Consider the following 27,569-nt stretch of genomic DNA (forward strand, 5'->3'; position numbering starts at 1 on the left):
CATCTTGATGGAATCCAGGCGACCCCACCAGGAAAGAAAAAGAGGGTTCCAGGAAGAGAAAAGTTTGGAAAAGCGATCAAGAGCAACACTCTAACCCATTCCAAAATTGAATTGGAAAACCAAATACCAAGATATTTGATTTTAGAACTGTTCCAATGAAAGCCAGTGGTATCAAATTGTTTCTTAAGGCAAAACTTGGTGATTGGTAAAACCTCCGTCTTGTCAGAGTTGATTTTATAACCGGACACCACTGACAAATCTGAGATTTCGTGTAATAATGGGGGAATAGAGAAGTCTGGGTTAGAAAGGATAAGTAAAATATCATCCGTGTAAGCAGATAACTTCAGTTGATGATCTCCATAAGGGAATCCAGAGTTAGAGGAGTTATGACGAATACGAGAAAGAAACGGCTCGAGAGATAGAACAAATAAAAGGGGAGATAATGCCCTGCCTAACACCTCGATGAGGTGAAAAACGTTTGAGACTTGACCGTCATCGATGGTGGAGGCAGAGGGTGTAGAGTTAAGTAAGGAAATAAGATAAATGAATTTAGGACCAAAACCATGCCATCTGAGAGATTTAAACAGAAGGACCAATCCACCCTATCAAAGTCTTTTTATGTGTCAATCGAAATCACCGCGAGAGGTTAGGGTAGAGTAGACACTTTAATCAGAACATTAAAAAATTATTGAGGATTGTCAGAGGTTAACCTACCTTTGACAAAGCCACATTGTTCTAAGCCTATTTAATGAAGGAGAAAGGATTTAAGCCGTAATGCTAATAGTTTGGCAAAAATCTTATAATCAACATTTATCAAGGATATGGGGCTGTAGTTCTTGCCAAATTTGGGATCCTTGCCATCTTTATGAATACGACAAATAGAGGCCTCTAGAAAAGTACCATTTGCCGCACCTGTAGTACAAAAGTATTGAAAAAGTTAAAAAATATGTTTTGGGAGCTACAGATTTGAGAAATGAAGATAAAATTCTACAAAAAAACCATCTGGGCCAGGGGATTTATTTTTCTTTAAAGAGTGTAGAGAAGAAGAGATTTCCTGGAGTGAAAGGTCTGTGTCTAAAGAAGCAAAATCAAGATCCGAAGGGGGATGAGGAGGAATAGTGCTAAGATAATTATCAATAAGTGAGGCAGATGGAGGCGACTCTGGAGTGTATAAATCACTATAACATTTTGTAAATCCGTCTAATATATCCTGATCCCTGAAAAGATGTTTACCTTCTGTTGAGTGAATAGAATCAATTAGTACTCTTTATTTTCTAGATTTGAGATAGTTAGCAAGGAGTGAGCCAACTCTATTTCGACCACCATAATATCTGGCACTACTACTAAGCAAAGTGAAGGAGGCATTGTCAGTAGAGATTTTATTAAAATCCATCTTTGCACGAATACGTTTCTGCAAATTGGAATCTGATGAGAAAGTGTAAAACTGATGTTCTAAACGTTTGATGGAAGATAATAAAGCTTTATGTTTATTGAGGGTCTGCTTCTTTTTCTTGGATTCAAAATGTATAATAAAGCCTCGAGCAGTGGCTTAAAATTATCCCACACGACACAGGGGAGACAGACGGATCTTCATTGATAGAAAATAATTATTCAGCAAAAGAGATGAAGAGAAAAATACTGGATCTTGTAGAAGAGAATTATTAAATCTCCACCTGAAATATTTGGAGCGAGAAAGGAGTAGGTCAAATCAACAACCACCGGAGCATGATCCGAGATCAAAATGGGCTCGATCGAGGAGGAAATAAGGTGCTGAGCCAAGGGTTTGGAGAGGAATATGTAATCTATCCGGGATAGGGAACCATGTGGAGGGGAAAAAAGGAAGATTCTGACTTGTCTGGGTTGCATAGTCTCCAGGCATCCACAAGATTAGTCTGCATGATAGTACTGAGAAATTGTTTGTGAGGTTTATGGGGAATAAAGCGCACCTGGGATGTGTGATCAATAAAATGGTCAATGACTTGATTACAATCACCTCCAAGTATAAAGAATTCATCTTTATATTGAAAACACTTATCTGTAATAGTAGGCCAAAAAGTGGGATCAGGTTGAGTTAGGCCATAGACATTAAATGTAGTGAGAGGGATATTATTAATTATAAATTTGACCGAAATCCACCTACCATCAGAGTCTATATCCTGCGTAACAACTCAGTATTTCAAGTTTTTTATGGCATAGAATAACAACCCTGTTCTTTTCTGTATTTTTAGGGGAAACCAATACTGAGCCAACCCAATTGTGCTTGAGCTTAAGAGCTTCAGCCTCAGACAAATGAGTTTCTTTTAGTAAGACTAAATCAGGCTTATAGGAGAATTCTCTGCCTCTTTATAGGATTATTAAAACCCTTTACGTTCCATGTAACGACTCTGAAAGAAAGAGAATGACATTATATATTCAACAATAAAAGTTAAAATAGCAAAGGAGCATAAAAAAAGAATTTTCGTGCAAAGTTGTAGTGAAGAGAAAGGTTAGGTATAGAGCCATAAGATACAAAAAAGAGATGAGAAGGAGAAAATGTAAAAGAGGGAGAGAATGAGAAATGACTGAAAAATCGTCAAAAGGTAGAAAAGGAAGAGAGCATTGAAAAGGGAAAAGGAGAGAGGAAAGTAAAGGAGAAAGAAGAGGAGACAGTACATGTCAGAGAACTGCTGACTGTGATCCATACCTTGACAGGTGGAGGAAAAATAAAAAAAATGAGGAGTGGCGATGGACAGGCGAAGACAGCACACCCAACGAGTGAGGTAACGCACCACACCAGGACGCTATATGAACATAACAAGGATCAGGAACAGAGGGCGGGTATATATGGGAGTCCACAAAACCTGCACAACCAACAGTAGGGAATGAAAAATTAGTGAATGGAGGTATCATGTTTTGAAGCAACAAAAAAGAACAAATGTAATACACGAGTTAAAAGATTCAAGTGGGAGAGGAAGGTCCAGCAACTTCCATTGATGATGTAGAGTGTGACTGGATGAAGTTTCTGAGATCGAAAGAAGAAGTTTTGTTCAGGTAGGTGACTTTAAAAACAGCAAGGGTGGAATAAATCATAACGTGCACCCAGAGAACGAAGAGCAGGGCGAGGGTCTAGAAATTCCTTTCTCCGTTTCGCAGTGGCTGATGAAACATCCTGGGAGATGAACAACTTTGAGCCAGACCAAAAGAGCTGTTTTTTAAGCTTAGCTGCATTCAGAATTTTTAAAAGGTCAGTGAACTCCAGGAATAGAAAGATTACACCTCGAGGTCTTGAAGCAGCAGCAGACGAAGATAAACGCGGGCCAAGGCGATGTGCGCGTTGGATGTTTAGTTTGGTCGTTGCAGGTAAGTCCAGAAGTTGTGGAAGAAAAGAGGTGAAAGAAAGAAACAGGGTCGTCGCCTTCAGGAAGGCCATATAAGCGAAGGTTATTGCATCAATTTCTGTTTTTAAGGTCCTCAGAAGATTTTCTCACTTGTATCACCTCTTTTTCCAGACGAGAGATTCTGGACGATGAGTCCTGTACCTCACTGATCTTCTGTTCCACCGAAGATAACCGAGAATCCATGTCTGACCATTTGTTATCCAGAGTTTGTAGGTGGAAATTGGTATCTTCAATGAAGGGTCTCAGAGCACGTATCTCCTCCAGAACAATGTCTAAAGAAACAGGAGACAAAGACTTAGGAGGAGAAGGGGGCGTCCTGCTTAACCCCTTTATTCGTGGTAGAAGGTAGTTGTGCTTTAGGCGCGATTTACAGGAAAAACTGCAGAACGAAACAACACAGACTGCGCCATTACCTCAGGTAAGTGCAAGGAGTCAGTGCGTGAAGAGCAAGAGGACGGTCGGTTGGCAGGAGGGCCTTTGGTACACCTTAATAAGCTTTTACTTCTGCCTATGAACCAACATAACAAGCTGTCAGAAAGAGAGGATTTGCGTGATGAGAAGCACTCAGATAATGTATAAAAGCACACCAGCAGCATGGACTGTATATAGAAAGTTTCACGCTTAGAAAGCGTGTAAAAAGTTATTGAGTTAGCAGGACCAGCATTCCTGAAAAGATTAGGGCACTTCAGAGGTGAAAAATGCAGCATTACAAAACAAAATGGCTGCCACTAACACGAGAGAAACGCATCACCTGGAATAAAACAGCTCATGGAGGAAGGAGAAAGACGCTAAAGGCATCCTGTTGTGGAGCAGACATTCCTATCACCAAAGATGCCAACAGGAAGTGGAAAGAAGGACTTATAGCGCCGGGATTACATCAGAGATCCTCAGTGTGCTGTGGAGCTCCGGAGCTAGGCGGCCAACTTAGGTCGCGCGCGCCCCCTCACCATGCACTTCTAATTATCCCACATATTACAATACTCATGACATGTTCTATTGCATCATTGATAACATCACTGCAACATTTGAAATGATATCATTGAGGACAAAACTATGCATGGCGGGAGCACAATTTATAGTTATTTTAGGGCATGAGTAATAATTATTTGCGATAACTAGAAATGGTGAATCTCAGTGGTTTTGACATTTTCACCTAAATATGAGGACCCTTTAAGCTTTGTTTTTTTCAGGGAATATATATATATATATATATATATGTATGTACATATATATATATATATATATATATATATATATATATATATATATATATATATATATATATATAAGTTTCCAAAGTTCCAAAGTTACAGTGCTCTCAGTCCGCCAAATAACACCAAGCCACAGAAGTCTCCAAGGGTGTTTATTTAGACTAACAACATGTTTCGGCTGCTGACAGCCTTGATCACGCTAGTTTGGAAAGGCAGTTTCCTGTTAATATCGTCAAAATACATGGACATCGAAACAGGACTTCTAAGGTATCAACGTCATTGTGAAGTAACATGCAATTCATATGTGTAAATACAGAATGCAACAACACAAGCTTAGTACATGAATTACCCACATTCATTATTGTAACGAAAGGAAATAAAAATGCATTGATTTCATTTTAGCACAACATATCGGTTGTTGGGTAAATATCACGGTTAGTTGCTATTCGTAAACAACCCTTCTCCTGTTGACTGCACAGAAGAGGTAAGCTTCCGTAAGTCCCAAAGTATTAAAATTACAAATTGCAGACACACTAAGACCTCCGCCATGTTTGTAGTCCAGAGTCTAATGGAAGACTACCTGTTGCTGTGACGACCCAGATAAACAATTTACAAGCTAGGTGTATGAATCTGACAGCACATAGCCGGAAGGCTGATGCTGAGAGCAACAGATAAATACGCTGGGGGGTCCAAATCAATTGCAAAGTAAGTGTAAAAAAAAGTGTAAAAAAGCCAGATCACATGTGCGAAATGCAGAGAAAGAGTGCTGCATGACACCGGCAGAGTGTCGATGTGTATCGAGTGCCTGCCAGGTGACTAATGGCGGGCAACAAATGTCATGAAAAGGGAGCAGAGTGTATGCTCAAACAGAAGTGCCCGGTGAGGGACGTTCATTTTGTAAAACCGGCACAAATGTAAACCGACTTGTAGCAAGAAGTACGCTACAAACAATAAGATGCGCATGATACGTAAAACTCCCGCAACTATGGTGTTAGAAAGCATGGGAGAGGTTAAGCAGAGGCCAAGCACTACGTGACAAAGTGTGAACTGCACAGTAGGTACGAGCACAAATTGCATACACATCACCTGTCTATGTCAGTTAAATACACTGCACATGTATTTCTGTCAAATACATTGGGACAAGGGTGAACACGTCATCGAAATAATGCCGGTAAACACCACACAATGCTAGAGAAAGTCCCAAGTCCAAAGTTGGTCCGATTAAACATATTGCATACACATCACATGTCTGTGTAAGTTAAATACACTGCACATATGTCTCTGTCAAATACATTGGGACTGGGGTGAACACGTCACCAAATTAATACCGGTAGAATACCACACAATGCAAAAGAAAGTCCCAAGTCCAATGTATCAAGTCCATGGAATTCGAGTTGCCCCCATCTCGGGGCCTACCTTACGGGTACTGCCTAGATGTTGAGTGAAGAAATAAAGTGCTCCCAAAAGTGAATGTCCACATTACTTTCTGCTGGACGGTTGAAAAAGAGTTAAATTCTTGAAATTCATAGGTAGACACAAATCTGTGAAAAAGAAAACATGAAATACCAAAATTCAGTGCTCTACTGTACAGGATCTCACTAAAACATCTTCAATAAATAAACAATACGTACTGTAAGATGGAGAAAGTAAATACAATGCAGCATTTACAAAGAGGAATTAACATGCTATAAGCTAATAACCTTTAAGGTGAACTGCTAACTCTTCGTCCTGGTTGAGCCCCCCGGGTATCTTGGTCTGAAATAGAATAATGTATTTGGACTCCTTCTGTCTCAATTTGAGGGTTCTGTCTCCCCCCCGGGGACTTCTCTCAATTTGTTCCAATATGTGGAAACTCATTTGAGCTGGATTGGAAAAATGTGTCTCGGCAAAGTGTCTCGCCACAGGGTATTTTTCGTTTTTATTGACAATAGCACGATAGTGTTCAAGCACACGATGTTTGGCTTGTTTTGTGCTACTGCCAATATACCAGAGCCCACATGGGCAGATGATGACATATATTACAAAATCTGTACTGCATGTAAGGAATTGAGTCAGCATTTTGGTAGTACCATTGTAGGAGACTGATTTTTTGTGGATACTATGCCTACAGGCCTTGCAGTGGCCACAAGGGAAGAAGCCCAGTAATCCTAGATTTTGGGTTTTGGGATAGACAGTTATGTCGCTTTTTACCAACATATCACGTAGAGACCTGCCCTTTCTGTACGTGATACGAGGTACGCTGGATAAATCCTTGCCAATTACATTATCAGCAGTGAGGATATTCCAATTTTGAGACACTATCTTGCGAATTTGTTTAGATTCAGTGCTGTAAGTGAGAATGAGGCGTGTCTGATCCTCCTCACTCGTGTTCTCAATTTCTTTATCTTTTTCCAGTAATGTATCTGCCCTGGGAATGCCATCAGCACGTGTTTTGGCTTTTTTTATAACCCATGCAGGGTAACCCCTGTCTCTAAATCTTGTCATCATTTCATGGCTAATCTGTGCATATCCCTGATCAGTGCTGCAATTTCTTTTGGCCCTGAGCAGTTCACCAAAGGGGATACTCCATTTAAGAGTTTCCGGGTGACTACTCGGGGCATGCAGCACACTGTTACCTGCAGTAGATTTTCTAAACAGACAGGTCTGTAATTTGCCATTAACTGCCTCTACTTTAACATCCAGATATTCTGCGGTACTCCTACTAATATTGCTAGTAAGTACGATGTTGAGGTCGTTATCATTGAGTTTATTGATAAACTCTTTAGCCATTTCAAAGGACCCACTCCAAATCAAAAAGAGATCGTCGATATATCTCCACCAGGTATCCACATATGGCCAGAAGGAAATTAGGTTGGGGTCTGAGTTGATGCTTTGCTCCCAGTTGCCCAAAAAGAGGTTCGCAAAACTGGGAGCAAAGCATGAACCCATCGCCGTCCCAGTGGTTTGTCTATATAAAACACCATCAAAGACAAAAAAGTTGTTGTTTAAGCAGTACGACATCATATCCACTAACATTTTACTATGTTCTCTAAAACGTAGTGGACGATTAGATAGAAAACTGGCACAGGCATGTAGACCTTGTTCATGGTCAATAATCGTGTATAGCGATTGTACGTCCATTGTTATCAATAGATTGTTCTCATTCCACTTGACTAAAGACAATTTTTTCAAAAAGTCCTTAGTATCCTTGATATAGCTAGGAAGTGCTTGAACCCAATCTCTCAGAAAAAAGTCAACATATTTTGAAACATGTTCTGAGACACATCCCCTGGACGACACAATAGGTCTTCCAGGTGGATTAGTTGTGTCTTTGTGGAGTTTGGGGAGGAGATACAGGACTGGTAGTATAGGATGGTCATTTTTTAGGTACCTGTACTCCTCCCATTCCAAGATACCTTGATCTTTCCACTCAATCAATTTTTCCCATAGGACAAGTATACTGTTATTGTATAAGTCATATGAGCTAATCGTATAGTACTTGGTGTCACCTAGTTGCCTTAGCGCTTCTTTAGTATACATTTCTCGGTCCATGATAACTATGTTCCCTCCCTTGTCTGCAGGACGGATAACAATAGTTTTGTCCTCCATAAGGGAAGTCAGGGCATTCCTTTCTTGTTTGTTAAGGTTTTGTTCCTTTATGGTTCCTCTGCATAAAGGAGGGAACATAGTTATCATGGACCGAGAAATGTATACTAAAGAAGCGCTAAGGCAACTAGGTGACACCAAGTACTATACGAGATGGGGGCAACTCGAATTCCATGGACTTGATACATTGGACTTGGGACTTTCTTTTGCATTGTGTGGTATTCTACCGGTATTAATTTGGTGACGTGTTCACCCCAGTCCCAATGTATTTGACAGAGACATATGTGCAGTGTATTTAACTTACACAGACATGTGATGTGTATGCAATATGTTTAATCGGACCAACTTTGGACTTGGGACTTTCTCTAGCATTGTGTGGTGTTTACCGGCATTATTTCGATGACGTGTTCACCCTTGTCCCAATGTATTTGACAGAAATACATGTGCAGTGTATTTAACTGACATAGACAGGTGATGTGTATGCAATTTGTGCTCGTACCTACTGTGCAGTTTACACTTTGTCACGTAGTGCTTGGCCTCTGCTTAACCTCTCCCATGCTTTCTAACACCATAGTTGCGGGAGTTTTACGTATCATGCGCATCTTATTGTTTGTAGCGTACTTCTTGCTACAAGTCGTTTTACATTTGTGCCGGTTTTACAAAATGAACGTCCCTCACCGGGCACTTCTGTTTGAGCATACACTCTGCTCCCTTTTTATGACATTTGTTGCCCGCCATTAGTCACCTGGCAGGCACTCGATACACATCGACACTCTGCCGGTGTCATGCAGCACTCTTTCTCTGCATTTCGCACATGTGATCTGGCTTTTTTACACTTTTTTTTACACTTACTTTGCAATTGATTTGGACCCCCCAGCGTATTTATCTGTTGCTCTCAGCATCAGCCTTCCGGCTATGTGCTGTCAGATTCATACACCTAGCTTGTAAATTGTTTAGCTGGGTCGTCACAGCAACAGGTAGTCTTCCATTAGACTCTGGACTACAAACATGGTGGAGGTCTTAGTGTGTCCGCAATTTGTAATTTTAATACTTTGGGACTTACGGAAGCTTACCTCTTCTGTGCAGTCAACAGGAGAAGGGTTGTTTACGAATAGCAACTAACCGTGATATTTACCCAACAACCGATATGTTGTGCTAAAATGAAATCAATGCATTTTTATTTCCTTTCGTTACAATAATGAATGTGGGTAATTCATGTACTAAGCTTGTGTTGTTGCATTCTGTATTTACACATATGAATTGCATGTTACTTCACAATGACGTTGATACCTTAGAAGTCCTGTTTCGATGTCCATGTATTTTGACGATATTAACAGGAAACTGCCTTTCCAAACTAGCGTGATCAAGGCTGTCCGCAGCCGAAACATGTCGTTAGTCTAAATAAACACCCTTGGAGACTTCTGTGGCTTGGTGTTATTTGGCGGACTGAGAGCACTGTAACTTTGGAACTTTGGAAACTTGTTATAGTACCGGCGTGCTCAGCCGGCATTGGTGCCACTTCCCGAGGGGCCGCCGTCAGCGTTTACTGAGCAGACTCTGAAAAATATATATATATATATATATATATATATCTGGAAACCCTCAAACCACTTCCTGAGTTCTCCCAGCGGCAGTCAGGCGAGGAAAGAGACGCAGACCTCCGGAGTTTTTTCAAGTGGGCAATATTTTATTCAGTGACCCAACACAACGCGTTTCAAGCCCGTAAGCCCTTGATCACGTGTCACAAAGTTGCATACACCATGATTTCAATTTAAAGTATATATATATGTACAATAAACACTTTGTCTATGGCAAAAGTTGGTCATATATGTGTATATATATATATATATATATATATATATATATATATATATCTCATATATACATAAATTTATATATATGTGAGCAAGCCCACTTGCTGAGCGAAATGCGACATCCACCATGCCGAAGCATCAACTTTAAGAATAAAAAGAAAAAGGAAATCACGCCCTTACCTGGTGTCCATGTCCCATTTGCTCGACTGTGGAACGTTGTGAGAACTCTGGTGTGACATATATATATATAAATATATATCCTACTGGTGATAGCCAGTAGGTATTTATAGTTAGGACCAACTAACTTTTCCCATAGACAAAGAGCTTTTCGTATATATATATGTATGTATATATATATATATATATATATATGTCCGAAAGGGCTCCCAGCCAACATCCACGCCGGAACCACACAAAGAGACTCGCACTCCAGGGTCTTTCAGATGTCTTTTATACATATATATATTCACTGAAAAAACCATAGGTTTCACAAATGATATAGTTAGGAATTAGCTTTTAAAAAACCTTTGACATTCACTAAAAAAACATAGGTTTCACAATCGTTATAGTTAGGAATTAGCTTTTAAAAAACCTTTGAAATTCACTGAAAAAACCATAGATTTCACACTTGTTATAGTTAGTAATTAGTGATGTCATCAGTGATGTCACTGACCATGTCATGAATGATGTAATATGTGACATCATCAGCAGTGGATTGCGGGCGCGCGAGTTATAGTGAGTCCAACTAACTATAACGTGGGAATTTCAATGGTTTTGTACGAGTAAACTGTTCAGCTAACTATAACTGGTGTGAAACCTATAGTTTTTTTCAGTGAATTTCAAAGGTTTTTTAAATGCTAATTCCTAACTATAACGATTGTGAAACCTATAATTTTTTTAGTGAATTTCAAAGGTTTTTTAAAAGCTAATTCCTAACTATAACGTTTGTGAAACCTATGGTTTTTTCAGTGAATTTCATAGTTTTTTTAAAAGCTAATTCATTTGTATATCGACTTAGTAACCTACGATTATTTTTTTTTGTTAGCTGTTTTTTACAACAACTAATTATATATATATTTTTTAAAAAAACATTTGTTAAATGTATATATATTTTTTTTACATGTTTTCCCGGTACGCGTACCGGAGAGCGCACCCGGGAGCGCACCGAGCGCTTACCCAGCGAAATTAAAAAAACAAAACGTTTTTTTGCCTGTCAGGGTCCTTCTAGGCCCCCCTAAGAAAACCTAGGGGGTCAGAGGGTGTCTATTCTGCCCCTTTTTAATTATTTCCCCATTTATTTTTCACCTCTTGTGTCTCTGTTCTTCAGAGTCACAAGATCGCGGACTATGCAGACCATTTAGAATGTTTACAGACACTCAAGAGCCAATTAGCTTTTGAAATTTACAACCAATTAAAATGTTTCTTTGGTTTTGAATTTGTGTGTGAAGTTTCATTGGTTTTCTACTAATGAAATGGTTCTCTAATGAGAGGGAAACACAGCCATTTTGTGATAGTACTCTCTGAGGTACATTTGTGAGGAATTTTTGGTGTTCTATTTCTGGTGTGAAATATACACAGTATTATCTCTTCTCCTGCTTTCTAAAAGGTGAGTTGTTAATTTGTAAGGGTAATTTAATACTTGATAAAGCTACTTTAATATTATCTACTACTAAAAACGATAAATTAAAGTGATTTTGTTTTCTACTATTTACAGCAAGAAATTTAAAAAGAATATGGATGTCAATGACACCGTTAATATTAATTTTGAAATTTCTGCACTGTGGTGGAAATGACTTAGGCACTTTGACTGGGGTAGGTCTGGAAATGCTTTTAAAGGACATCTTTGGGCAATTGATGTCACTTTTTCCAAAAACTGCCTAGGCATTTTCTAATATATGCCAAAGGCAAAAATGGAACTGGTCCAACCAATTTTGTCCACAGATTGAGAAAGCAAGGAAACATGTAAATAAATCTGTTTCTGCTTACCTCAGAGACTATGCTATGGGTTCCATTTACTACAACAACTTGCGTTACAACATGCAAGACATCTATAGGAGAGATGGTGTGCATTTTACAGATGAGGGGAATAGAGTTTTCCTCTTGAATATAAAACTCTGTATTGGTACCTACTTGTAGGTACAAAAACCACCCAATGAACACAACAGCTCTTTTCAGAGCTAACTTACCACTAAACAATCTAAATTATTTTTTTACTCTATTTTTTTACACTGTTTTTCCCCGTGGTACGCTCAGGGTGCGCGTACCGGAGAGCGTACCCGGGAACGCACACAGCGCTTACCCCAGGAAAGGTTTTTTTTAAGAAAACGTTTTTTTGCCCTTCAGGGTCCTTCTAGGCCCCCCTCAGAAAACCTAGGGGGTCAGGGGGTGTCTACTCTGCTCCCTTTTAATTATATCCCCCTTTCTTTTTTCACCTCTTGTGTCTCGATTCTACAGAGACACAAGATGGCGGACTCTCCGGACTGTTTAGAATGTTGACAGACACCCGACAGCCAATCAGCTTTCCGCTTGCGCACTCCCGGGTGCGCTCCCAGGTACGCGCACCCTTGAGCGCTCGGAGCGCGCCTATAGATATATGTGTTTTTTAAGCTAATTTAAAAAAAAAAACACTGGAGCAATTTTCAGCAAATATAGCAAAGGCACATCTGCGTACCAGTCCCTACAATTTTGCCAAGTTTGCCGTAATTCCGTTCAGCGGTTCAGGCTGTAGACTTGTCAGACCGTCCTATGGAAATTAACATGGGGAAAACACGTTTTGGGACCCCCCTTTTTTCTCAGCCCCCACTTCACGAATCCCCCCGAAACTTCCAGGGAAGGAGCGGAGCGCAACGAGGCAAATTTAAGGAAAGTTACAGGCAGATCCCTCAATCGGCACCAAAGTTATTCCCAATAGAATGTTGCGGATTTCCTATGGCCTATGGTAGCCAATCCTAACTATAACTACCTACTGGCGACTGCCAGTAGGTAATGTAATATATATATATATATATATATATATATATATATATATATATATATATATATATATATATATATATATATATATATATATATATATATATATATATATATATATATATATATATATATATATATATATATATATAATCAGACCGGCCAAAATCTCAGTCCACACACAGAATTATAGCACTCCGGAAGGAAGGTGCTTACACAGCCGAAGATGTTTATTTACAAAACAAACTCCTGCCTAAATAAGCGCTTTAATTCTGCAAATGAGCTATAGTATACATATCTTAAATTACATACAATCCCTTGTTATAGAAACAAGAGGTAGAGTACAAATAACTGAACTGATCTACCACAGTCAGAACATTTGCATTACATTGTTTACATACACATAAATAGGAGAGAACAATAATATCTTATTCATAATAGATCACAGTTCATTAAAGAAGAATCCACAAAATATTACCTTGTATAATTAACCAATTCCCACCAAATATATAATCAGAAACCAGCAGAGTTTATAGTACATCACCTTCTATTAATAACCAAAGCTAAATGGGAATGCTATCTCTCTATCCAAACATGAATTAAAAGAAGTTGACTTGAAATGAGAAAGGTTAAAAACATATCTTGATTTAGAAACAATATGTTTAGGCAAAATATGTTTTGCTAGCAATCATGACTGATCTGAGTGCACAAATGATGGGCTGCACGCTTACAAAGTAGACTAATTAATTAAAACAAACCTTGAATTACCCTCTAATTTCCCTGGCTTTGAATAGCAATAATTAAAATTTCTTTGAAGGTGCAAGACTCATCTCCATCAGAAACAATCATACATTAAATATTTTCAAAGTGAGGAATCTACAAATTACAAAGCATATACAAACATCACCTGGAATCCAAACAAGCTAATGTGACTGGAAAATAATGTTGACTTGTATTGCTGATCTTATTTATTTGTTTGATGAAATTATTGACTGAACTTTTAGGAAGTTTGAACAAAGGCATGTATATCATTATGTTTCTCATATTAAGAATAGGATTATTTTTAAATATGTGAGCAATTCTTTTACTGTTGGTAACCATCCCTCAGCTGTGTTTCCTTATGACACAGCTTTACTTCCTATCTTGTTTTAACCTCAAATAATAAGCTAAGACCTACCATCATTTATAAGATCTCACAAAAGTATTTGCTGTACCATTAGACATGATGTAATCAACTTCTAAAATCTGTGTATAGCTGAAAGAAAAACAGAATCTTTCAAACCTTTTACATCTTCTTTACAACTGTTCAACCCTTGCATTAATAATGTGTTGCAATATAGCATTAAAGACATAGCATAAGCTTAAAGAGGAAAAAAGCCTATGCAAGAAACTAGAAAGACAATGGAGAGAAGATTACAATCCTGCCAATAAAGAAAAGTATAAGCTAGCACTTAACTGCAGCCTTTGATACCGTCCCCCATGACCGCCTCCTATCCAGACTCTGGGAGGTAGGTCTAAGGGGGATGGTGTTTAGATGGTTCAGGTCATTCCTCACTGGCCGCCAGCAAACAATCTGGGCTCCACCTCTTTTTTGCCGCGATGCCGCCTCTGGAGGTCGGAGTGCCGCAGGGCTCAATTTTGAGCCCCTCACTCTTCAACATTTATATGACCCCTCTGGCGGCACTTGCGGAGGACTTTGGGGCCCAGATCGTGTCGTACCCTGACGACACTCAACTCCTGTTCACCTGCGACAGGGGACATGACTTCGACGGGGCATCCATTCGGGGCTGCCTTGGGGCTGTGTTCGACTGGTTTAGTCAGCACAGCCTCAAGTGCAACTCCGACAAACCTGAGGTACTCTTCTTCGGCTGCCCCGCTGACCCCAAATGGAAAGAGTGGTGGCCGGCAGCCATGTTCCCTCCCACTGGTGATTCAGGGGCTGCAAAAAACCTGGGCATTCAGGTCGATAACTGTCTCTCCTTCAGGGCTCAGGTGTCGGGCCTAACCGGCAAATGCTTTGCCATCCTGAAGATAATGAGAAAGTTCCTGCCGCTTCTTTCCTTGGAACACAGAAAGACCACTGTCCAGGCCCTGATTGGATCAAGGCTAGACTACTCAAAAATCCTTTACCTTGGACTGCCTGACTACCTCCTATCGCGTCTTCAGGTGGTGCAGAAATCGGCGGCCCGCGCCAACTTTGGCCTCCCCAGGAGAGCAAGGGCCAGTGAGCTTCTTGAAACTCTCCACTGGCTTCCCACGAAGAAGCGGATTACCTTTAAGGCCCTGACCATCGCGTTTAAAGCGCTTCATGGCACAGGTGCCCGCTATCTTCAGAAATGGGTCAGTTTTTACTCACCATCCAGATCCTTGCGCTCTTCAACCCAGGCCAAGGCAGTCACTCCCATGATCCGTCGTGCTCGCTGTGGTGGGCGCTCTTTTAAACATCTCGCCCCTCGGCTGTGGAACAATCTTCCTCTCTCTCTCAGGTCCAGCCCCAATCTATTGGCTTTCAGGAAAGACTTGAAGACCTTCCTTTTCCTGCAATAACACCGTCTTGCTGAGCTATGCCCCCTTCATTCGTCCGTCTTTCTCCACTCTGGACTTGTTGAGGCTCGGACAGCGCCGGGACACTCCTCGGAGTAGCCGTGCGCTATAGAAGCACCCCTTTTAACATTAACATTTAACATTAATACATACCACCTATCATGTAAAATCTCCAGGGGAAACTTCACCAAAAACACGATCTTAGAAGCGCAGAATCACTCGGGGACTCTCTTTAAGGTCCTTAAGAATCTAGCTGGAGCAGCAGCCCTACCTGAACCTCCTGTCTTATCACCTACCCAATGCAATAACATTGCTAATTTCTTCCACGAAAAAATAGCTACGATATACGCCAATTTTACATCTAACAATGATGATATTGATATCAGCTCCCCTACATCTCTTAAAGAGGATCAACGAGAGCCCCCTATGAAACAAGAAATTAGAACATGGCAACCAATAGACGCTTTTGCCTTTAGGACTGCTTTGAGTAGCATTAAATCAGGTTCACCCCTAGATCCTCTACCTGCGCATGTCCTTAAACAATTGGACATTCCTATCCTGGAGGTACTTAGAGCATTATTAAATGCCTCCCTAAAGGAAGCTGTACTACCTAATGACTGGAAACACGCCATGGTAATCCCCCTGCTAAAAAAGGCCAACAGTGACCCCGAAGTGTTCTCCAATTTTCGCCCGGTATCTCTACTACCGATCATGTCTAAAATCCTAGAAAAACATGTTAATAAGCAGCTATCAGACTTTGTCAATGACAATAATCTGCTGCACTACTCACAATCAGGCTTCAGAAAAGGTCACTCCACGGAGTCCACCCTACTTGGGGTCACTGAGGTTATTCGACAAGAACTTGATACGGGAGGCACGGCGGCACTCATCCTTTTAGATTTGAGTGCCGCATTCGACACCATATGCCACACCACCCTCATCAAGTGCCTGGAAGACATTGGAATTAGAGGGAAAGCACTGAAATGGTTGGAGCAATTTCTCCTGCATTGTACTTATCAGCTCTTCTCCAAAAGCAATCGGTCTGAAGTACATACGTCCCCCTATGGAGTGCCCCAGGGCTCTATATTGAGCCTCCTCCTTTTTAATGTGTATGTTGCTCCCCTAGCTAAAATTGCAGAAGAGATGGACCTCACCATTTATTCATACACGGACGACATCTCTCCCCTTCGATCTGGACTACTCAGAATGGCCAATTGGCTCCACTCTAAAAAATTAAAGCTGAATGGGGACAAAACAGAGCTATTAATTTTTGGCAATCAAAAGAATTTCTGGGGCCCAACTCACTGGCCCGTGGAAACGGGCACCACCCCGACCGCGGTTCAATCCGCACGCAATCTAGGGATAATAATCGATGATAAGCTGTCCATGCGAACACACACAGCTAAAACTGCCTCCACATGTTTTCTCATCCTCAAATGGCTGAGAAAAATATTGTGGCAACTGCCAGATGGGGCTCAGAGGACTGTCATACAGGCATTAATTACGTCTAGATTAGACTATGGTAACGTCCTATTCTTAGGAGTTACGAATAGCACTCTGAACCAACTGCAAGTAGTCCAGAATTCCGCGGCCAGAATGCTCCTTAATCTCCCAGGACGCACGAGGATGACAGAACATCTTAGAAATCTACACTGGCTGAGAGTGACCAGCAGAGTAAAGTTCAAAGCACTGTGCTACATGTACAGGATCAGCTCTGGAGCAGCCCCGGAGTACCTATGCAAAATGGTCCAGAAATACCTACCTGTGCGTAACTTACGCTCAATGAATCAAGCGAAATTCATTGTGCCCAGGGTAAAAAGGGCTCGACTAGGAGGTCGCTCTTTTTCCTTTTTAGCACCGGCACTATGGAACTCACTCCCCCTCCAACTACGGCTAGAACCATGCTATCTACGCTTTCGCAAGGGAGTGAAATCATGGCTGTTTAATCAATAATTGTCCCCTCCTTCCTTACAGTAATACAGATCCAGGGTGCCGGGAAACCCTCAGGGTAGCTGTTGCGCCATACAAATGCAATAAATAAATAAATAAAATAAGTAACACCCCTCAATCTAGCTGTAAAAATAGCCTATTTCAAATCATGACTTGAAATTGGTGTAATTTTTAATTCTTGCCAGGTTTAAGTTTTCCAAATAAAGGTCATCATAAATATGGATACTAATAAGGGCTTTTAGGTAGCCCTTTCATCCATTGGCCTGGTCAAATGTCAATCAAGTCCATCAACAGAAACCTAACACGAGGAAGAAGGGTAAAACAGGGAAGGGTGAGAGAGAAAGACAACAGATGTCTTACTGGTCACAGATTAAAAATGTTATTACTGGCCTGGAGTCCAGGTCAGCACTTTAGTATGGTAAGCCTCTTCTCCACACATAGGTTACCACTTGGTTGACATAGAACTCACTCTGGTAGCTATCTGGAGAGGATTGGTGTTAGTGCAAGCAAAAGACTGTAAGACAAAACATAGTAACAGAAGTGTGTGATACTCCCAGCAGACATGTGTACCCAAATCATAAGCTGATGTTGCAGTAGTGAGAGCAGACATCAACCTGAAAACTGGTTCCCATGATGCCCAGGCATTGGATACTATATAACAGTAGCTGGTCAACTGTGGCCAAGCAAAGAAAAACATGCTGCAACAAATAAGGATAATAGTACTTGGACACAAGGGAACTAAGACGGAACAGCACAACCAATGTGTGGAACACTACTACAGGTGAACAAACTATTGCATGCAACTGTAATGTGTTGCCAAGCAAATGGGTCCTAGAGCACAGGCATGCTTTTCAACACTACCCCAGTTAACACAGAAGTGCCTGTTAACCCTGAAGTCTCACTCCTGTAATGGAAAGCGGTCCAGCTTCTAACTTTCCAGCAACCTGTCCTCAGAAACTTCTTTCCTGTCAGAGTTTATTGATTTTAAAATGATTGCAAAGAGTCTTAGTAGCAGACTCCTTGCCATTCCTGTGATGACTTGCCCTTAAACTCATGACATAAAGGGAATCTTGGAAAGACGACCAAGATGATATGAGTCAATAAATATGTTAAAGTACTCTCCAGTATAAGGAGTTTATTGCTAAATCCTACAATTTCATTGGCAAACTTAATCTAAAACGTTAGAATGTCTGCTGTTTCACAATTGGTCCTTATATATTTAATACGAATAGTCACAGATGCCCATGTTTAGTGGACAGCCATACCTATTTGCCTTCTTGATCTGTCTTTCAAGTGCAATTGGCATCAGTTATGTATAAAAATGAATAGCAGCATCATTCATTTTACTCTGCATAGATTAAGCAAATGTCAAACACCAACATTTGCACATATTTAAGAGCTCTTTATCAGCAGCATGGGTTTCTATAATAAAAACAGTATTATCTAATTGTATTATATTTAAGTAATCGGCTGCCTTTTTTCTCTTTGTGGGGCACTTAACACATTTTTGATTAAGGAATTCACCCTTTAGAGAATGGATATTAGTCATGTTTTTGCAAATAATTTCGGTACCAATGCCTCAAATTAGAGACAGTTTATATTAACATTAGCTCCTCAGTCAACAGTTGTTTGGGAAAGAAATTAAAAACAGCATCTTAACAACAGAAAGACACAAACAAACAACAGTGGTCATGACAAACCACTTGTAACTTAACCAGTTACAATCACAGACCATGTCTAGATGTAAGTGCCCCAGAGGTATTGAATATAACATATATATAAAAAGGGCATACCGTTAGTTGGCTTGTTTTGGTGAAAGGTATACAAATATGTCACTTATTCACACTTGGGGTATTTCATTGAGGGAAATCATTAGCCATCTGTGATTGGTAGTGACTGACACATTTTATAATTACTTCATATTGTTTATTAACATTATTGAGTGTTGCATTTTTAGGTATTTGTCAAATGAACACTTAGTAGAAAATAAATAAATCTATTTTGAAAATTATACACTCTCTACTGACATTTCAAAACGATATTGCACCATTTTATAATTTGGAAAGGCCAACTAACTTACCATGACGTTGATTCATAACAACAAAAATTGTATTCTCTTATTTAGTAGATTGAAAAACCAAAGTCATTATGCAATACTATCCTTTTTACAAATCAATCTGTAAAGTAGACACCTCGGCAATGGCTAGAAGGAGAGGTTTTTAGCAATTAAAAAAATGTAAAGCTATGTTGTAACATTTTGCTATCCATTTGATGTCTTGTAGAAAATGGCAACGACAGCAATGATGCAGCAGAAAACAGAAAACACTGGAAAGAAAGGCCATCTCAAACCCTCCTTCACTTTTTAGATGGTGTTGAAATCATGTCAAACTCTCCAACTCTGGCTGAAGGGGACATCAGTAAGTATAGTCAATGTCGCCACCAGTGGCTTTTAAGATCCTAGCATCTCTAAGCTTGCAGTTCTTCGAATATCTGTGGAATGTTTACACATTCAATCAGTCCATTCTTTGTGAAATAATGTTGTAACCACATTGCAAAAAAAAGACAGCGGGGCTAGTGTGATGTCATATTTCATACATTTATTAGAGGAATTGGGAACTGGCTGTGGGTTATGAGTTATTAACATTAATAGACTACATAGTAAGGGTTACACTAATCATGGTCGATCCTTCAACCTCCCATTTTGGAGGTGCACATTCTAGGCACACCCACTTGCAAGTATCTCTGGGGGTACATCTGGCAGATGAAGATGCAAAAAGGGATTATTCCAACTACTATCCTGAACAGGGGATTCCAATGAATCCCCCGAGAAGGTTTAGAGGGCCTTGGAAAGCTCCTTTCAAAGAGTGGTTGACTCATTGCAACTCAATGGACCAGAACTAAAAATTGGTTCAGAGGATACCTGGTTCTGGTGCATCCATATTGACTGAACTTGAAAAAACAATAACAACTTCTGATCCTCACAAAAAATATTGTGATGGGGTAAACGGCAAGGCTTTTATCTTGCCATTTGGTAAACAAACGTGTAAAAACGTGCCTTGTATAAGCAGAAGCAAGTAAAGTAGAAACAAGAAAAGAAAGTCAAAATGAAGAGTAGACAGAAAATGGAACACACATCACTATCAGTATGTACCAAAACAAATAATAACTTCTTAGCTTACCGCTTTGGTCCAAAAGGTTCTTTCCTAGCAGTACTTAGTGGCTATCCTCTTTTTTGTCCAACTGTATTTGACAAGTTGCTACCCTCCTATTTGCTCTGGTAGCAAAGTAAATGACCTTTGGAACCTCTCGGGGTTCCTTCCTCTGCTCAACATTCTTTCATTTTTATCTAAGCCCCTTGGTCATCTCAGTGTTTGTCAACATGTTCTTCCATTTAGTTGGTTCTTTATAAAGAAAGTGACAACATTACTACCTGGAAGCTCCTCAAAACCTTAATTGGTGTACATGAGTCTTAGAAATAAAATGCCTTTGATAACCATTCAGTGTGAGTCTATCAACATTTCTGATTAAGTCTGATAGGGATTTCAATTCTTCTGACCATTTTACAGGAACACTAAAGTGAATTTCAGAACAATAGTGAGAGTTAATAAATTCTCTGTTAATCTGAACAACCCCACTCAAAATACTGTTAAGTACCCTCAAAGTACTGCAATGTTGCTAAAATTCAAATTTCCTGACTATCAATACTTACGGCCCGATTACGCTGCAGTAGGATGCTTTTCAAATTACATTGTTGGTTTCAAATTCGCGTTTACGTTGTGGGGATTATGATACTTGTTTTCAGCAGGCTTTTCATGCTGGGCTTTTCTACATGAAAAGCCTGTCGGAAAGCGACTTTGGGGGCCCCTAGCAGGGCCACCTTGCCACAGCAGGCTCCAGTCACGGGACCCAAGATAAAAAATAAACGAGCAGGCTGCGCCTATGCAGCTCCCTGCAGACGACCACCAGTGTGCTGGATATTTATTGCACGGGTACCCCACACCGCCCCCGGTGAGACTTAATCACACGCCTGCCCCCAGGGATCCAACAACTGGCGACGAGGATGGTCTTTCCTACCCTCACCTCACAGGCCCGCATTGCCGGATCACGCCGCCCCTCAGCTGCTTGCCTGATCCAACTGGCGCAAGTCCTCTGACGACCGCACAGCATTGTCCTACCCATGCCTCCTGACGGCTGACACAACGGTGACCTCCTTCACTGTGTGGCCCTCCACCCATGCATCCTGCAACTTGTCCTCGCTGAGTCAAATTTTTGGCACCACCACCCAGGGGCTGCATGCCATGCTCCCCGCCTGTGCATCACACAAGTCTTCCTGCTCCATGCCTACCAAAGGGGCAGACAACTCTAGAGCTGAGACCTACCTCTAGGCAAAGCACTGTTCTTGGTGTTGGGCCCTCATAGTGATCATCTGGATCACTTCTCATAACTCTTCATGGCCGACATTGGGGTCAACACAGTACTTTATTTATTTATTTATTTTATTTTTTATTTTATTTTAGGATTTTATAGAGCGCACGGCTACCCCCGAGGGGGTGTCCCGGCGCTAACAACTAAAGAGCCCAGAGACAAGAAAAAGAACAGAAAATCAAGAGGAGAACAACCAAGTCTTTAATTTGCGGCGAAAGATGGGTTCAGTAGAGGCAAATCTTAGCTCCAAGGGGAGATTGTTCCACAATCTGGCTGCTGCTACTCCAAATGCTCTACCGCCTACTCTAGATAGGCGGAAGCGTGGGACAACCAGAAGACGTAGACTATTAGAACGTAAGGATCTCACAGAATGTGAGAGAACAAGCCTTTTTTTCAGATAGCCTGGGCCGAGGTTGTTCAAGGCTCGATAAGCAAGTATCAGTATCTTAAAGTGGATACGTTTTGTGATAGGGAGCCAGTGCAGTTGTTTACGATAGGATGCTACGGATTGACGATAAGGAATATTACCAATCAATCTAGCCGCGGCGTTCTGCACGATTTGTAGCCGTTCAATCTGGTATAAAGGGGCACCTGCGTAGAGACTGTTGGCATAGTCTAAGTGAGACGTAATTAATGACTGAACCACCATTCTACGAGCATTCACAGGGAGGTATGGCAGAATCTTTTTAATCATACCCAGTTTCGCAAAACAAGCAGATGTAGTTTTGTTAATGTGGGGAGCACAGGAAAGGGTATTGTCAAACTGGAAGCCCAGATTGCGAACTGTAATAGCTGGAATCGGGGGGGGGGGGTCAAGGACCATTGGCCACCACAGGCTGGTGGGGATGGTCGTTTTCTGATTAAAAAACATTACCTCCATTTTATCAGTATTAAGCCTGAGGTGGTTAGTGGTCATCCAGTTGCAGATGTTATTAAGACACTGACGGAAGTTGGCAAAAGAGGTGTCAGAGTGATCCCTAAAAGAAAACACCAGCTGGGTATCATCAGCGTAGGAGATCACTCTGACTCCCCAGGATTCCACCACCTTGGCCAGAGGGGCAAGATACACATTAAATAACAAAGGGCTCAAGGCCGAGCCCTGGGGGACACCACAAAGAAGGGGTTTCCCAGCCGATGTAAAAGGCCTCAAAAAGACCCTCTGAGAACGATCCTTCAAGAAAGAACTAATCCATGTCAACACAGTACCTCCTATGCCCACCTGGCTCAGGCGATCCAATAAGATCGTATGGGAAACCGTATCAAAGGCGGCGGATAGGTCGAGGAGGACCAACATGGCCTCCTCGCCCCTATCCACACACTCTCTGACAGTTTCGGAGACTTCGAGCAGAGCCGTCTCCGTGCTGAAGCCTGCTCTAAAACCCGACTGAGAATCATGGAGGAGCATATTAGTCTCCAGAAATTCAGCCAGTTGCAGTTGAACTGCTTTCTCCAGGATCTTAGCTGACTGAGGGAGGAGGGAAATGGGCCGATAGTTTGAGAAAAGGCCGGGATCTGAATTCGCCTTTTTGAGGATCGGGACCAGCATGGCCTCCTTCCATATAGAGGGGAACTGGCCCGAACCAAGAGAGCAATTCCAGATATCAAGGAGGGGCTCAGTCAATAAAGGGGCTAGAATACCCATCATTGTAGCCGGAATCAGGTCAAGAGGGGAACCAGATTTGCATTGGGTAATTAATCTGTGAGAAGATTCAATAGTCATCTCCTTGAAAGATTCAAGGAGAGGATTGTCCCCGTAAATCTCACTAGGAGCTGGTGAAATTCCCTCCGCGGGGAAGGAAGACCTGATGGTCACGATCTTCTCCTGAAAGTATTCCGAGAGACCATTACATAGTGCCTGGCTAGCCAGGATCTGGGAAGATAAGGCAGCAGGATGCAAAAAATCCTTTACAATTTTAAAAAGGGATTTGGAGGAATTCTTAGATTTCTCAATTTGGAGAGAGAAAAAATCTCTCATAGTCGACCGTTTTAAGGAAAGAAATTTTCTCAGAGCGGCTTTGTAAATGGATTTGGCCTCTGAATCATAGTTTTTACGCCATAGACGTTCAAGTTTTTTACAACGGCTCTTCTCCTCCCTAAGAGTCGAAGAGAACCAGGGAGATGAAGGACGGGATCTAGAGGACGTGATGGGTTGAAGGGGCGCGATAGTATCTATGGCGCTCAGCAAGGTTGCATTAAGCTTAGACACCCTTTCATCAACAGTGTTACAGGACATGGGTTCATCGCCATAGAGCAAAAGAGGACTCAGAGTGGCACAGGTGACTTTGTGCCATTTTCCTCTTAGCCTTCTGCAGCTACCTCCACCAGCGGCTCATGGACAATGCGCTCATATAGTAACCTTATGGTCCCCTTGAGGGACAAATTACCCACCAGACTTTGGCCAATGCACGCTGAGATGCCACGCCTATGGCATCAAATGACCATCGAACCTTCATTGTCTCTGGGGGCTCATTTCAAGCCACAAAGAGGGCAACCTGTATTGATCACCTCGAAACATACTTTGCAGCAGTGGGGCTGGAAGTGGATGGACACCGACCTATGCTCCTTCCTCTAGGCCAGTGGTCTTCAAACTTTTTAATTCCGCGCCCCCCCAGTGTAGAAAAAGAATTCACCGGGTCCCCCCTGAAATTTCTTAACAATTATCTATTAAACTGGCAATGCTTAAATATATCTAGACTTATTTAAACATTGCAGCTAAGTTCTGCCACTGTATTAGAATTGCAAACAAATACATGATTTCCGAACATACTATTCTGGTGAGGCAGGCCTTACTAATGTGCAAAGTGTATCCACAGTGTGATTATTCGAAATGGCAGTGGGAGTCCCTTCCCATTTGACACCTTCTCCCAGCCAAGATTTAAATGACAAAGGACGTTCATGATGGTCCATTACAGACGTGCTTACTGCTGCTCGTTTTTTAGGCGAACACAAAGCATAATGGTTCTTCTGGCGCCCCCCCCTGGGATCACTTGAAGCCCCCCCAGTTTGAAGACCTCTGCTCTAAGCGGTACTAGAATACACAAACTGTAGGCAAAGCTGGCCTACCCTATACCTTTGCCATGCTCAAAGACGCCTTGAAAGCCCACTTCAAGCCTCTAGCCAACCCGGACATGCATTTCCTCCTTCGCCAAGCCTCCCAAACGCCAGAAGAACCAGTTGAAGAGTTCTAGGCCAGTCTCCAGGAGCTTGCAAGCACTTACACTCTGCCAGATGAGCAACATGATCATTTTGGGTTGCTCCCTCACTTTGGCTGGTTCCAAGAGCTGTCAAAGTCATGGGTGGCCCACATGGAGGCAACACTTCAGCACGCCATTAAGACTGAACCAATTAGGAAGGTCGCTGGGGGGCATGGCTTGAAGCTGCACACTAGAGGTGCTCCTAGCTCAACAGCGGCTATAGCCTACTACCCAACCAAATATCCAGACCTGCACGGGTGCCCATAGCACCGCGGAGAGTATACCGCAGCCCCAACAATCAACTGAGAGACTGGCCTCCTGCTTAGAGCGTTGGGGAACCCAAAGGTGTCGGCGGAGAGGGATCGGACTGAAGCATGTGAGGCCATGAGAGGAGAGGAGCGGGTCAGCGATGTTGGCAGAGCCGCGCCCACAAGCCAGGAAGTTGCATCTCCACCTTAATGGGGTCTGAGGGGCCCCACTACCCATGGAAGGATCAGAGGAGAAGTTGCGCTGCAGTCAGCAGCTGTTGCCCGGAAGATATGCGGCCTGGGGAAAAGGTAAGGCTGCGTTGACATGCCCGCAGCCAGATTAGCCGGAGCTGTTGTGTAGAGAGACGGCAGGCAGTAATGTAACAACAGCTGCAAAACCCAGGCTACTTGTGGGACAGAAGAGGTCGGGAAGCGGCCCCAGACCTTGGCGGCAACAGGGAGTGAGGTCGAGACTGCGCACTTGGCGGGCCCGACCTGCTCTGAGATTAGAGGATTACGACTGACTGATCCGAGCTCATGGGCCAGCAGCATTTGGGGGAGTGAATCAGAGGCAAAAAGAGACCAGGGAGAGACTGGGCCTACACAGTGTTGGTGCCGGGGGCCTGACTCCTGGCTGCAATGCATCCCTGTAGCTCTGGGCCTTCCTCCCTAAAGAGGACTGTGAGACTGCTGGTCGGTGTAGGGGAAAGGCCTTAGTAGTGCCAGAAATGAGGAAGGGCCTGTTGGGGGCCTAGACAGAGAAGTGGGCCTACGTGTAAGGAGAGGCAGAGGAGCTCCAGAACATAGTCTGCATACCACTCGAGAGAGGCCAGGAGTCTGGGATAAGAGCAACAGAAAGGAAAAACTAGGTGTACTGCACCGTAATTTCCGGCCCGCCACCTGTCCCTGACTCAGAAAAGAGATGGTGAAACCGAAGGCCCTTCACACGGAGCAAGCAAATAAGATGGACAAATATGCTGTCACAAAACACTCCATAGAGGTCCCGGACCGTCAGCCAGAGGAGGCAGGAGCGACAGAGCCTTCGCTGTCAGCTAATATGGCTGCCATCACAGACCAAAAGGGTACTATTGATCCATAAATAGATACTGTCACTATAGAGGTCAATCTTTCAAGGGCAGATTTCTACAAAGTATCAGAAACAGTAACCAACGCGGAAGAGAACATAACACAGTTACAACATACCACCCAAAAATTAGACAAACAAGTCCAGCACCTCAAGCAACAACAAGGAGCCATGGTGACAAAGCTGGAGGACCGAGAACGGCGGACACGCCAGAACTATATACGCGTGGTGGGCGTCCCAAAGGGAGTAGAGTGTTGATTTATTTTTGGAAGACCTCAGGAATGGATCAATGCTATCACAGCGCTAAACTGCCCTCTACCATTGTGGACTCTGCTAAATCCCTGGGAATAACCCTAGAGGGTAGCTTGAACATGTATGGCCATATCAATTTGATGGCAAAAACTGCAAGATTTCACCTGCGTTACCTAAGAAACCTGAAACCCTTCCTCGACACTCCCGACCTAAAAATGGCAATCCAGGCACCAGACTAGAATATGGATGCTCTACTCTCGCAGGTCTACCCAAGAGCTCTCTGGCCCCACTGAAAGCCTGCCTCAACGCCGCCGCCAGCCTCCTAACCGGTTCAAAGAAATTCGACCACATCTCTCCCCACCTCAAAGCTATGAACTGGCTTCCTCTCGAGGCCAAAATCCAACTTAAGCTGGCCTGCATTACTCACATGGCTCTATACTCCAATTCCCCTGCATTTCTCGCCCATAAACTTGTGATATACAAAGGAGCCAGAAACTCCTGGTCTGCCAGAGACATTTTGCTCCAACCAGCTTGCTTCTGGAAAAAAAAACTATAATCGGGCCTTCTCTGGGGCCGCTCGAAGAATATGGAACTCACTCCCGCCCACCATCAAAAGACTTTCGTCTTTTGCACGATTTAAAAAGGAGACCAACATTTTCCTAATGGGCAATTTCCTCACCTAATGATCACATTACAATCACCTCAGCGACCTTGTTCCACCCACGATTATGGCTTTATCCATGGCTTTTCCGGATGATACCTTCCCGGCCCTTCTGGGCATCCCACCCGGGAGTTTAGACTGCTTATTTTCTTGTATAATGAACCTACCTGTTTTTTTCTTAAATGTATCCAGGATTTGAGACTCTTTGTTTTTCTGGTATATTGTATCTACCCCTTTGTATCCCAATGATA

The 27,569-nt window shown here is 42.2% G+C and overlaps 1 protein-coding gene across 1 annotated transcript in view; it reads left to right on the forward strand.

Moving 5' to 3' along the window:
* Positions 1-27,569, forward strand: part of LOC147698460 (serine/threonine-protein kinase Nek5-like) — a 1,208,702-nt gene that overhangs the window by 837,102 nt on the left and 344,031 nt on the right. The window contains exon 8 of the mRNA XM_086936245.1: positions 19,737-19,871. Within this exon, the coding sequence (XP_086792371.1) occupies positions 19,737-19,871 (135 nt within the window). The remainder of the gene's footprint in view (positions 1-19,736; positions 19,872-27,569) is intronic.

Source organism: Lissotriton vulgaris, chromosome 8 (genome assembly GCF_964263255.1).
Source record: "Lissotriton vulgaris chromosome 8, aLisVul1.2, whole genome shotgun sequence".
Lineage (NCBI taxonomy): Eukaryota > Metazoa > Chordata > Amphibia > Caudata > Salamandridae > Lissotriton > Lissotriton vulgaris.